This window comes from Mus caroli, chromosome 1 (genome assembly GCF_900094665.2).
Source record: "Mus caroli chromosome 1, CAROLI_EIJ_v1.1, whole genome shotgun sequence".
Classification (NCBI taxonomy): domain Eukaryota; kingdom Metazoa; phylum Chordata; class Mammalia; order Rodentia; family Muridae; genus Mus; species Mus caroli.
In genome coordinates this window covers 131,776,972-131,790,841 of record NC_034570.1, presented here as the reverse complement: position 1 = coordinate 131,790,841, position 13,870 = coordinate 131,776,972, and the positions used below count along the sequence as shown (strand labels likewise).

At 34.8% G+C, this 13,870-nt stretch overlaps 1 protein-coding gene across 4 annotated transcripts in view; it reads left to right on the top strand.

The window, feature by feature from the left end:
- The first annotated feature begins 381 nt into the window (after positions 1–381).
- LOC110287097 (complement factor H-like) overlaps positions 382–13,870 on the top strand; it is a 693,631-nt gene continuing 680,142 nt past the window's right edge. For 2 of the 4 annotated variants that reach the window (XM_021153834.2, XM_029480859.1), the window contains exon 1: positions 385–619. In XM_021153834.2, coding sequence (XP_021009493.1) covers positions 508–619 — 112 coding nt within the window. In that variant the 5' untranslated portion in view covers positions 385–507. Of the gene's footprint in view, positions 620–13,870 lie in introns of all 4 variants that reach the window. The other 2 variants (XM_021153793.2, XM_021153901.2) reach the window with 2 other exon arrangements.

Below are 13,870 nucleotides of genomic sequence, written 5' to 3'. Positions count from 1 at the left end.
TTCACACATATAAAAAGAATTTCTTGGGAGATTCAATTCATGAATTTTAGAAAACCAATCCCATAATCACCATCCATTAGCATAACAATCTTTTCAACATTTCTGTACTATGCATGGGTGTTAGTCCTGAAAACACTGCCTAACTGAAGTTCTCTCAATGATTTTTAAATGTGCCTTCATTGCTTTCTGTTCTGTGGTTTTTCCACAGTAGAACACAGTTTAAAAGATTATGAAATCCAGCCCTTGCTCACATTTCCAGAAATGTGAACTTGTTTCCAAGCAAAACAAGCTGTGATTTACAAGAACAATCTAGCAGGTCACTGACAGGGCACAGTAACACAAGAGATAAAACGCCCATGCTGCTGGACTTGTGGTCTACTATTTTAGTTTACTTTGCAGGAGTTGCTCATGGGCGGAGCAATCCTGATTTCCTAAACTGACTTTCAACTTCCCTTTGAAGCAAGTCTTTCCCTGCTGTGACCACAATTCATAGCAGAGAGGAACTGGATGGTACAGCACGCACTGCTCTTGGAGTCAGTTGGTCCCAGAAAGATCCAAAATATGAGACTGTCTGCAAGAATTATTTGGCTTATATTATGGACTGTTTGTGTAGCAGAAGGTAAGCTTGAAACATTCTTTTCTCCTTCTTGCTGAGCCAAATTATAAGACATTTGCAGAAAATGTTTCTCATAGCAATCATTCAAATTATGTCTGGAAAATATGTGTAATTACTAGTCTGTAACTTAGTGGGTTTTGGTGGTAAGTTTAAAAACTGTGAACCGTTCATTTGACTATTGTAGTTGATAGTTTGGCTTAATGTAAAACTCAAGACAGTGCTTTAAACAAGCATTTGCAATCTATAATTGGGCATAGTCATTCAACTTTTAGTTATCATGAAATACAGGCTCCTGTTTTGTTCATGAGTGTCCCTGAAATATTTTATGTAAAACTAGTAAGAAATATGTAAACATCCAAACTTAACGAAAGCATTCACTTTTATTTTAATGAGTGGATTTATTTCAGGCATATTTCTAAACCTTCGTAAATACATCACTTTACTGATACTGCCATGACTTTAAAAGTTTTGTTCATAAGAACTGCAAGCATGAGATAAAATGATTATAAAATCTGACATATAATCTGTACACAGTATTGGAAGGATCTGATTTGTTCATGGTTTTGTTTTCTGAGAGTACATGTGGGGCATATTTGCTTCTGAAAGCCATTTTGAGGTAGGTAATAGGAGTGTTGGAGTTCTTCCATGGCAGTAACAGAAATTCCGACTTTATTATTCACTTAAATTCTACCAAAAATTGCTCAGTTTATCCATCGAAAGAGTTTACTCTGCTAATTTATGATGGGCAACTAGTTATGTGAAAAAACAATTAACTCTTCTTTGTGTTTTGATTGTTTAAGATAGGGTGTCACTACACCCTGGGACTCACTGTAGTCCTCCTGACAGCCTCCCATGGGCTGAGGTTACAGGTGGGAGTGACTGCCATCCCTGACTTTTTATTTCAAGTGAATGACATAACTTTAATAATTTCCTTAAATGTTTCTCTTAGCCAATGCTTTGTAACTTGAGGCTTTGCTGTAGCCTCTTCACTAAAGAATTCTAACAACCTCTGACTGAATATTTACCAAATCAGGTAAGGAGAGTAGATACAGATTCTTAGTTATATCTTTTAGTAAAATTCTAAAAAAAATATTTAAGGGTATTTAATACTTTTTGAAAGAGTAAACTTTTTCAATCATATTTTCTAATATTATTCCTTATATTTTAGCTTTTGAGTCTTATATTTAGATTAAGGCAGTCATTTCCTTGTGTATGAAAATATAAGTATTGCTAAAATGAAATATTGACCAGGAATTCTAAATCAATGGTGATATTACTAAACATAACTCAACTTTTTATTTTGTCAAAGTCAATGTTTCATCCTTTATTTTGATGCTCTACTTGAATAATAATGCTTACTAAGAGATTTTTTTAGATACATATGATTAAAGAAAGAAGTATTTTAATTTTTAAATCTTAATTGATGCAAATTGAATTAATATTCTTACATAATTACAAAGCAGAATTTCAATATCAAAAGGGAAGTGTCATGATGTTTACAGGACACTTTAATGTTAATGATTTAAAAATCCCCTTTTATGCCATGGATATAAGCTAATATTTTTGTTTATTACTGGATCTGAATTTTTGCATGTATTCACATGTGGTGCCAATTCTTGTTGATGAGTTGGGCACTTACACTGTATACATTACTGTTTCTCCAGCTATCCAATTAGAGATGAATTGGGCGTTTAGTGTTTAAAGCATTATGTAGAGTAACCTCATGATATTGCTAAAGTACACATAATACAGAGACAGATGTATGAAGTTTCATGGATTTTCTGTGGGCACAGTAGTTCCACTTTAGTCTTTGCTTGGCTTGTAGCCTGTGTCTATCTCAAGTGTAAATAATTTATTCAGTCTAGCAACTTAACAGAAATTTCACCAGACAGAAGAGCTTGGATCAATTAAAACAGTTATGTTTAATTATGTATGTATGTATACACTTCAATATTTGCTTTGTTTCCCACATCAGACAATGCTATTAAGCTGATTTAAAAAAAAAAAAACAAACCAGTTTGTGAAATGCTATTTGGCTTTCCTAAACAGGGAAGAAAAGATTCCATGAGTCTTTTCTCTCTGATAAAGATCAACATTCTTCTAAAACCATTGTTAATTGGGCCAGCAGGTAGGGTAAACACAGTAATGATCTTGCTCAATCCCTGGGCCCCACCTGGTCAAAGGAGGTATAAAACCTCCTGCAGATGGTGCTCCATTTTCCTCATGCAGGCTGGCCAACTGTGTGTTCCACCCACCCAAATAACAAATAGGAATAACCTTAACAAAAAATGTAAAAAGCAGTATTCATAATTAAAAAATAGCAACTAAAGGAAGAACTATGAATCCAGTTTCTTTCCTTCCTTCCTCCCCCTCTTTCTTTCTTCTTTCTCTTTCTTTCTTCCTTTCTTTCTTCCTTCCTTCCTTCCTTCCTTCCTTCCTTCCTTCCTTTCTTTCTTTCTTTCTTTCTTTCTTTCTTTCTTTCTTTCTTTCTTTCTTTCTTTTTTTCTTTCTTTCTTTCTTTCTTTCTTTCTTTCTTTCTTTCTTTCTATCTCTTTTTTCCTTTCTTTCCTTTCTTTTCCTCCCTTCCTCCCTCCCTCCCTCTCCCCCCCACCTTTCTTTCTTTCTCCCCTCCTTCCCCTTTCCACATGCCAAGGTCTTCCTCGTATCTCTTTAGTGCAGTGCTTGCCTGCATTCCCACTTCCAGTTGCCAGGAACAGTAAATGCTGCTTCTTGCAAAACCACATGCTGCTTAGAATTGGGTCAGATTTACAGGACAACCTGTAATGTAAGAGTTCCTCGGCTGAGCTGTGTAATTTCAGTTCTGGGGAATGGATTATACCAAAGCTTTCCAAGCATGCATTTTACTCTCACAAGTGGATATTGTATGAAATTAGGCCACAGCCCAGAATTGCTAAAATGAACCAATTAAACCTGTGCTGAAACAAAACCAAATAACCGCTGTGTGCTTTCTGGGGAGATAAGTGTTTTCTAATTCTGCAGGTTTAAAGTACAAAAATGTCCTTTCAGGCTTAGAGACTTTAATCATAGAATGGAGAATCGGTTTAATTCTACAATGTTTTGTTTTAAGTATATGATGTTTTCAAACTTAGTCTAACATTGATGTGGAAAAATGATGTTTTATATATATTAATTATGAGTTAATAATAGTTGCTTTTTGGGAAGTTTAGAGAAAAGTTAATTATGCACTTTTTTCCTTTGTCAAAAAGTCAAATGGTTCGACTTAAGATATTTCTGCTTTTTGTTAAGAAAAAGAATTAATAAGCTTTTACTTTTTCTTTCTCTCTGTGTCCCTAATGGAAATCAACTGATACTGTAGGGTTTGCCACATCTTAATTGAAAACCAGGTCTGCAGCTTTTCCTCCAGTCTTAGCCATATTGGATGTCAAGCTTTCACGTGGTCCAAGTGACTGAATAAAGAAGGGTGAAACAAATTTGAATATAGAAGTGTTATGTATATCACCATGAACGTATTGTCACATACAATGTTGCGTGGACAGACTTCTACCAGTCGTATCACAGCTTTGCTTTGTCTTCATCTTACTTTAATTTTTTTGAGGTAGAGTCTCACCATGTGGCAAAAGCTGGCCCTTAAACTACTGGTCTTCTAGCCTTAGCCTCCCAAGAACTGAAATTCAATATCAAGAACATATTATGCAGATTTTCTGTTACCTTCATTCAACTAAATTGACAGAGATAGTTGGTCCTTCCTTAGGAAAAGAAAATGAAAAAAAATTAAATTTCAGATTGTCAAAACCCTTCTAAATAAGCTGGAGTGGTGGTGTAGGAGAGGGGGCATGGGTGAGGGAGCACCCTCATAGAGGCAAAGGGGACAGGGGAGAGGGTGGATATGGGATGGGGAGTTTGTGGAATGGTAACTGGGAAGTGGTACATCATTTGAGAAATAAATGAATGGAATGATTAATAAATAATAAAAAAGTAGCAAACTATAGCTTTCTTTTCAAAGAGAGAAAATAAAAAATATGTAAAAAAGAAAAAATCCACTTTTAAAACATATATATAGCCCAGCACTCAGGAGGCAGAGACAGGCGGATTTCTGAGTTCGAGGCCAGCCTGGTCTACAAAGTGAGTTCCAGGACACCCAGGCTATACAGAGAAACCCTGTCTCGAAAAGCCGAAAAAAAATATATATATAAGTTATATGATATATACTGGACACATTATATTTAGAAATATATGTACATGCACATATGCATATAATAACAATCATGAAAAAATAAGTGGCTATAAATTGAAAATAGGAAGAGAGATATGTGGGAAGTTTTGGAGAGACAAAAAGAAAAGGGGGAAATGATGTAATTATATTACAATCTAAAAAAATATAAAAGAAATAAAGATAAAAAAGAAATAGAAATTTCTATGGTAAACCAAAAAATAAAGTGTGAATTTGCAAAGGGAAAATACATGTCTGCACACCTTTAATGCATTCATTGACATAGAAAACCAATTTTGGGGACCTTGTGCTCCATCCAATGGATGGCTGTGAGCATTCACTTCTGTATTTGCCAGGCACTGGTAGAGCCTCACAGGAGACAGCTATATCAGGATCCTGTCAGCAGGCTGATGTTGGCATCTGCCTAGTATCTGGGTTTGGTGGTTGTTTATGGGATAGATCCCCAAGTGGGGCAGTCTCTGGATGGTTGTTCCTTTAGGCTCTGCTCTGAACTTTGTCTCTGTAACTCCTTCCATGGGTATTTTGTTCCCCATTCGTTCCTTCCTAAGAAGGAACAAAGTAATGGAAGACCCAGATAAAGTACCCAGGGAACTGAGAAAGTCTGAAGCCCCCTAGGAGGAACATCAATATGAACTAACCAGTACCTCCAGAGCTCCTTGGAACTATACTACCAATCAAAGAAAACACATGGTGGAACTTGTGGCTCTAGCTATATATGTAGCAGAGGATTGCCTAGTTGATCATCAATGGGAAGACAGGCCCTTGGTCCTGTGAAAGGTCTATGCTCCAGTATAGGGGAATGCCAGGACTAGGAATGGGAGTGGGTGGGTTGGGAAGCAGGGGAAGTGGGGAGAGGATAGGGGATTTTTGGAGCAGGGGATAACATTTGAAATGTAAATAAAAGTAGAAACAAATCAACTAACTATATAAAGAATCAACCAAACCAGGAGCTGTTTTTTTTGTTTTTGTTTTTGTTTTATTTTGTTTTGTTTTTTTGAGAAAACCAACAAGATAGATAAACCCTTAGCCAGGCTAACCAGAGGGCACAGGGACAATATCCTAATTAACAAAATCAGAAATGAAAAGGGAGACATAACAATAGAACCTGAGGAAATCCAAAGCATCATCAGATCCTACTATAAAAAGCTATATTCAACGAAACTGGGAAAACTGGATGAAATGGTCAATTTTCTAGACAGATACCAGGTACCAAAGTTAAATCGGGATCAGATTAAGGATCTAAACAGCCCCATACCAGTTAAAGAAATAGAAGTAGTCAATAGTCTCCCAACCAAAAAAAGCCCAGGACCAGATGGGTTTAGTGCAGAGTTCTATCAGACCTTCAAAGAAGACCTAATTCCAATTCTCCTCAAACTATTTCACAAAGTAGAAACAGAAGTTACTCTACCCAATTCATTCTATGAAGCCAAAATTACTCTGATACCTAAACCACACAAAGACCCAAAAAAGAAAGAGACTTCAGACCAAGTTCCCTTATGAATATCGATGCAAAAATACTCAATAAAATTTTCAAAAACCGAATGCAAGAACACATCAAAACGATCATCCATCATGACCAAGTAGGCTTCATCCCAGGGGTGCAGGGATGGTTTTATATACAGAAATCCATCAACGTAATCCACTAGTTAAACAAACTCAAAGACAAAAACCACATGATCATCTTGTTAGATGCTGAGAAATCATTTGACAAAATCCAATACCCATTCATGATAAAAGTCTTGGAAAGATCAGGAATTCAAGGCCCTACCTAAACATAATAAAACCAGTATACAGCAAACCAGTAGCCAACATCAAACTAAATGGAGAGAAACTTGAAGCAATCCCACTAAAATCAGGGACTAGACAAGGCTGCCCACTTTCTCCCTACCTATTCAATATAGTACTTGAAGTCCTAGCCAGAGCAATTAGCCAACAAAAGGAGATCAAGGGGATACAAATTGGAAAGGAAGAAGTCAAAATATCACTATTTGCAGATGATATGATAGTATATCTAAATAACCCTACACAGTTAATATCTAAAAAAGAAAAGAAAAAAGAAAAAAAGAAAGAATGTCATATATTTTGCTTAGTAGAGTTAGTTAACTTTTAGCATTGTACAAAGCCATAGTTAGCATAACTTTTTTTCTGTACAACTTTTAAGTATAAAGCCATACAGTTAAAGTGTTAAAAAAAAAAAAGAAAAGAAAGAAAGAAAAAGAAAGAAAACCAATTTTGACATCTTGCCTTTCTGTTCCTTTATTACATCAAAGATTTATAAATCTGTCACAGCATAAGCCAGGACTTAGATGTATGCACATTTTAAACCTTTATTGTACTTCAAATTATAATAAAGTTGGATTTACTGCTCTAATCTCAACTGTGATTATCATAATCTTTTCAAAGCCAGAAGATATCTAAAAACTCTGAAGTCAACTATTCTTGGTATTTGCTTGGTCTTGTTTGGTGCAAAACTGGAGGAATTCATACTTACAACCAAACCATCTAGTGCAATTAATAGCACCTACTTGCAATGTCCTAAGTTCACATTTAAGCAAACAGCACTAACCCATCGCAGTTGTTTTGTTTCTGCCTTGAGAAGAAACAACATCCTCAGAGCCTCCTTTGTTGAGTCTCTGAATTGGAACAGTAACCCTTTTCATCACAAGCCATGGAGGCAGTGAATAGATAGACTCCCATATTTCTCCAAGGAAAGTGGCTCGATTGAGTAATCAGGTATGTGACAGAGACAACAACATGGAAATTCTTTCTTGAGGCTTGAGTTAAGAATTTTGAGGACAGTCTAAAGAGATAAGATCAGAAAACCATGCACCCTGTTTGATAAGGTTCTTCATACAGTCTAGCATATTTATTAAGCTTCTCAGTGGTAGTCTCCCAGACCCCAGAGGTCAGAGGTCCAGTTATGCCACCTTTTGTCACATTTGCTTAAGTTCACCCTAGTAAATACACATGAGTGTTATAGATCATTATGTAAACTAGATAATTAGGTAATACTAGTTTCTTATCCAAATTAGATTTTAATTTCAGCAGAACAATTAACTTCTATCTTTACAACACATGTTTTCAGGATAGAATTAATTTCCCTAAATCATGTTACTTGGCTTTGTACTTATTGTCTTCAGTATCTTCTTTCATGCAACTCTTAAAATATTTAACATTTTTATAGTACCACAAATTCAACCAATCTGTAATATATGTAGAAGGAACAATATAGTTAAATTTAGTGCTATTATGTGTAATTTACTGTGAAATTTCACTGATAGAGGATAGAACTGGACAATGGTAAGGGACAAAATAGAGCAAAGTCATTCTAAAACAGGAAATATTCTGGGATGGAATACTGTAGTTGGTGACAAAGGGTGGAGAAGTTGCTCACAGGCAGGGTGGAAGGTGGACTGTGAAAGCAAGCCTTGCTTATCTTCAGCACAGTCCTATTCTAGGAATGTTCATGCCCTTTACCAGGATGGAGTTTAAAACTACAACATTTAAATAGTACAAACCAGAATTATGCTAAAGTAGAAACTGCCACAGAGTAAATAGTCTTCATCTTTGTCCTTAGATTGATCAATTTTGAACCCTTGCTCCCCTTCCAAATTAATCCCTTTTTTATTTGCTGAATCTGATTGTTAGTCTTCTCTCTCTCTCTCTCTCTCTCTCTCTCTCTCTCTCTCTCTCTCTCACACACACACACACACACACACACACACACCCTCTACTTCTCAGCATAAGGAGATGCTGTCCAGCAAGTTCTCAGGTGCTGAGTTGATGTTAACTTTATTGGAAAAAAAAATTGTTACATTTTGGTTTAAAATTAGAAGAAAAAAAAATCTGGTTCAGATAAAGTCAAGTAACTAAACAGAAAAAAAAATTCCTACCATGAAATAATAAAAAGAACACATGGATTTGACAGAACATTTTTGTTCTGACATTTTAACTTAGAAAGCCTAGTTTCTCACAAAGGGTGTTAACTGGAAATGCAATAGATAGAAGATGATTATAGAAACACCGCTTCAAAGGTTCCGAGGGACTTTTTTGTACTTTGAGCTAAATTCAAGTGATTCCTAACTTCAAAAACCACAACATAGACCGATGTGCACAAACTCTATAATTTTCAGTGCATGCAACAGGCACACAAGTTCACCAGACAATGAATAGTTCTCTTGTGACTCCCTCCTCCTCCTATTCTTCCTCCTCTTTCTCCTTCTCTTTTTTCTTTTTCCAAGTCTTGCCTTTTAAGTTTCATATTTGCCACTCTCAGCTGCATCTGGCCTTATGGACTATATGGATGTGTATTGTGGAAATGCTCCTACAGTTCTTTTTGCATTTACTCTTTTATCCATGATCACTTTTGAATAACTTCTAAGTACTAGGCAGTATAATAATACTTTCCAAAAAGTTGTCATTTAGTGGAGAGGAAAATAATGAACACTGTATTTAAATAGTTACATACTGTAGCTCATCTTATAAACTATTGTGATTGAGATTTTTAAAAAGTTCCTAAAGCAGGACACTGAAGTTGGAAAGATGTCCTGAATACACAAAATGGAATTTTGTTCAGTTACAAAAAACAAAAAAGGAATTATGAAACCAATAGGAAAAATGGATGACTCCAGACTCAGAGAGACAAACACTTCATGTTCTCATTCATATTAAATTCTAGCTTTTAAAGCATATACTTTATATTTCTCTGTTTAATATGATATATATGTATATCTATGTGTGACTTGTGAATAGAACACATGGGAATAGAACTGGAAAAAGAACTGTGGAGGAAGGAGGCCATGGAAAACACATGTGGATGGCACAAGGCAGGGAGGAGATAGGAAAAAAGAAGGGTGAAGAGAATCAAACAAAACTGTTTTTAAAAGTCATTAAAAAAAAAAAAAGAGCTGGGTGTGTTGGCACACACCTTTAATCCCTGTGTGAAGGAAGCAAAGACAGGCAGTTCTCTAAGTTCAAGACCAGCCTGATGTACAAAGTGAATTCGAGGATAGTCAGGTCTACAGAGAAAAACAGTTTTGGAAGAAAAAAAAACCCATACTATAATATAATGTAATGTAATACTTCATATATTAATTTAAAAATAACATGAAATAAATAATTGGAATGGGAGAATGGGTCAGGAGTGGGAGGGGTGAGGGTAATTGAATAGAGATATTTTGCTGATTTAGTTCTATGTTGCTTCTCTGAGACACGTTAGAGACAAGCTCTCAGTTCACAATCTTCCCTCTCCAACATGCTGAGAAGACAAGCATGAAGCCTCAAGTAGGTAGGCTTTGAATGCTGCAGAGAAGTTAGTCAGATGAAGTCAAAGAGGATGTTCGTGGTAAAACTTCAGATCTACACAAAGAACTAGAGCTTCTATAAAGCTGTGGGGCTCAGCTCCACACCTACAACTTAACTTGGCTTAACTTCCACAAGAGTTAGAGGGGAGGTTAGGAAAGAGAATTTTTTCCCTTGTTTTAGTCCTTATCCTCAGGATCCTACTGATAACCTCTCATACACTCCAGTACTGGAGATCCTGAACATCCAGCCTTCACTCCATCTTGTGGCTAAACTGCTATCTGAAGCAGCGGTTCAAGTCTAATGAAAACATTCAATATATACTAAGAGTTTATTTTTAAAAGACAACAGTGAGATTGGAACCTTCTTGGTGTTAGGAGACTGTTGACTAAGTGCTGCCCCTTTCAGAAATGGATTTCAAGCTGACTCCTCACAAGACACAAATGCCAGCTGCTCAGGCTGATTTCATCCAGGTTTCACCATGTACCTGCCCATTATGATCTTCTTGAGGTTACCATGTTTACAAAGAAAATTCACAATCCTTTCTATATATTTTAGAAGTAGAAATTTGTTTATTCAATGTTCATTAAATATAATCAAAACTTAAATTTTTGAAGTTTGTTTTTTTAAGTATTTTATTGCAACTGATATTTTCCTTGTTCAAAAATTTCAATTTAAGTATTGTATTTACAAATTAATCTAAATATTTCAATTAACAAAATACTATTTGGATCATATATATGCATAAACTTAATACTTATATCAATAAGAAGGCAGAAGAGAAATTTAATGAAACAATCATTAATGCTATTCTCACCTTATTCATTTACTTTATTTTTCTAGGTAATTTGTAGTTTTCATTTTCTACTAAGAAATACAGTACTAATTTAAATACAATTTAAAACAATACTTCTTATTCTTTTCTTGAAATCCTTTTAAAAGCTATAGGAAGTGAAAAAAAAGATGACATCTCCATCTTTAATCTATCAAAATGTAGTGACAACTGATGTTTTGCAAAATATGAAAATTCATCAAGACTGATTTAATTTCAGCAAGAACATTTCAAAGGACAATGTTGAGGCATATTGGCACTGGGAAAAAGAATTGCATTTGGATTGTGTGTCTGTACTAGCTCTTTAAAATCTGTGTAGAAAAAAAAAACCTGGTAATCATGATTATTAAAACAGCAAATGTTTGCTTGAAAGTTCAATCAAAATTATAGTTATCTCCCTTGAGTTTAAGTAAAACTCTTGTTTTTAGATAATCAGACTTACACAGTCATTCTGTTTCCGAAAAACATTTGAAATTGGCATTTATATCCAAGAAAGTAGAATATTAACAAAGGAGTTTTTTTTTTTTTTATAAAGCAAAAACTACTGTTAATTATGTTATTGCAAACACATAGGATCAGGTTTTATTTGTTGGAATCTGAGTAAATATTTAAGTACAAGAAGAAAATTGAGTTTACTCATTCACCTGGACATAGAAGCAGTCAGCTTCCCCCGTTTTAAAAGCTTTAAGCTGAATCATCTGTCTAAAAACTGTGGTTACCTTTTGAAAGCACTTTTCTGCTCCCTATATAAGAAGCACCTGCTCTGCTTTTATTAACAACTTCCTATTTATTTCAAGCAAATGTGTTTGGTGTACGTTTATGTTGACAGATGGACTACAGGCATGAAAAGAACTTGTTCCTGTCTAGTTAGAACACCTCAAGAATTCATTTTCAATGGAAAGTGAAAAAATGTTTTTCACCATCTCAAGACACTTAACTATTATTGCAGAAACACAGTGAACGGTTACTTTTAACTATTTAAGCTAGAGCACAAGTTACTGACACACATTATGTTGAAATTCTAAACAAAGACAAACAGCAAGTGAAAACAGAGGGACTGTTTATTTTCAGAGAGCAACCTTTTTGGAAGAATCAGGTTTGGGCTGTGGCAGTTGTGGGGTACTAGCACCATCTAGTGTGTGAAACTTTAATGACTGAAATGATGAAGACCAAACTAATTTCAAAAACTTAGTTCAAAATAATGTTCAAAAGACTCAAAGGAAACTCAACCTAAACAGTTGCTTTATTCTTTGATAAAATGTAGTGATCCTTTTATTTCATATGCTGTATAGCGTCTTATAGATGAAAATTCCAGGTGAGGTATATTCAGTAATGTGTCCTCTTGCTTTTAAAAGATAAAGCTTAGAACAGAATAGCAAATTGTCATAAAATCAAGTAGTAAAAAAAAAAATATTGGCAATTAGAACAATATTTTTACAAATATAATAAGCTTTAGAATCTACCATTTAGGTAAAAGCATGTTGGGTGTTACTAATACAATCATTTAAGTATCAGGGTATTTGTTGCAAAATTAAGCAGCACAAAGTATTTAAAATATTTAATATTTAAAATGATTCTATTCCATAACACTAATATTCCATGGTCACAATTCCTGCACCTGGAGGTTTAAGGCAAGAGAATTATGAGAAGGAGGCCAGCCTGGTTGACAAAGATTTTGTCTCAAAAATAAATAAACAGGCAAAGGAATGGATCCATGGAAGGTTTTGTGCATAGCTAAGTGTAGAAAAATGTAAATTGTTGGACCAGAATGTTAGCTTTATTGGCTTTTACTGTAAAAATCAAACTTCCCAATATATTTGGAATTTTCTGTAAAGAAATGTAAGCAAAAGCTTTCTCCAGTAAAAGTTAAGAACACAGCACAGGACCTCCAATTTATTTCCTGTGCCCAAACCAAATGCACTAGTTCAAAACCACTAGCTCCGATGTCTACACACTTATCTTCTGCTTCTGACTCTGGCACTTCCAGAAATCTTGGAAAAGTTAGTAGATATTTGAATTTCCATGTCCTCAAACAACAAAAATATGACAATGAAAAATAAATAAATACAACCAAGAAACACAAACTCCCCCAAAACATTTTCTCCCGATTCTTTTGCTTAATTATTTGGGAATCTCACATGAACAAATATCTCAGTAGCAGGATATGGAGTTCTTTGGGAGTGTGCTTAAAATAGTAGTATAGCTATGTTTTATGGTAGACCAGTTGCTAGCTTTTGGGAGAAACTTTACTCTGATTTCCATAATGGCTGTAGCAGTTTGCACTCCCACCAACTGTAAAAAAACATTCATCTTTCTTCACTTTCTACACCAGTCTGATGCCATTTGCTTATTTGATCTTATTCAGACTGGGAAAAGATAAGTAGTTTTAATTTTCATTTCCCAGATGGCTAATGATATTAGCCATTTAAAAAAATTCTCAGTTATTTTTGTCTCATTTACTTCATTGAAAATAAATTTTGTAAAATATAATATATTTTGATTATGGTTTCCCCTTCTCTAACTCCTCCTAGATGCCCCTTCCTAAGCCACTCAAATATACACCATTTTTCTGTCTCATTTGTATACAAACAAGCATATTAAAAACAAATAATAATAAAATTAAAGTAAAATAAAAACCAAACAAACTTTATAAGAACTGTCTTGTTTTAAAAATGGACTTTTCACATTCTTGAGGTTAAGGATGGCGTTTAGCACAGCCTGAGAACGTAATCCAGTATATAAACAAACTCAAAGACAAAAACCACTTGATCATCTCCTTAGACGTGGAGAAAGCATTTGACAAAATCCAACACCTATTCATGATAAAAGTCTTGGAAAGATCAGGAATTCAAGGCCCATACCTAAACATGATAAAAGCAATCTACAGCAAACCAGTAGCCAACATCAA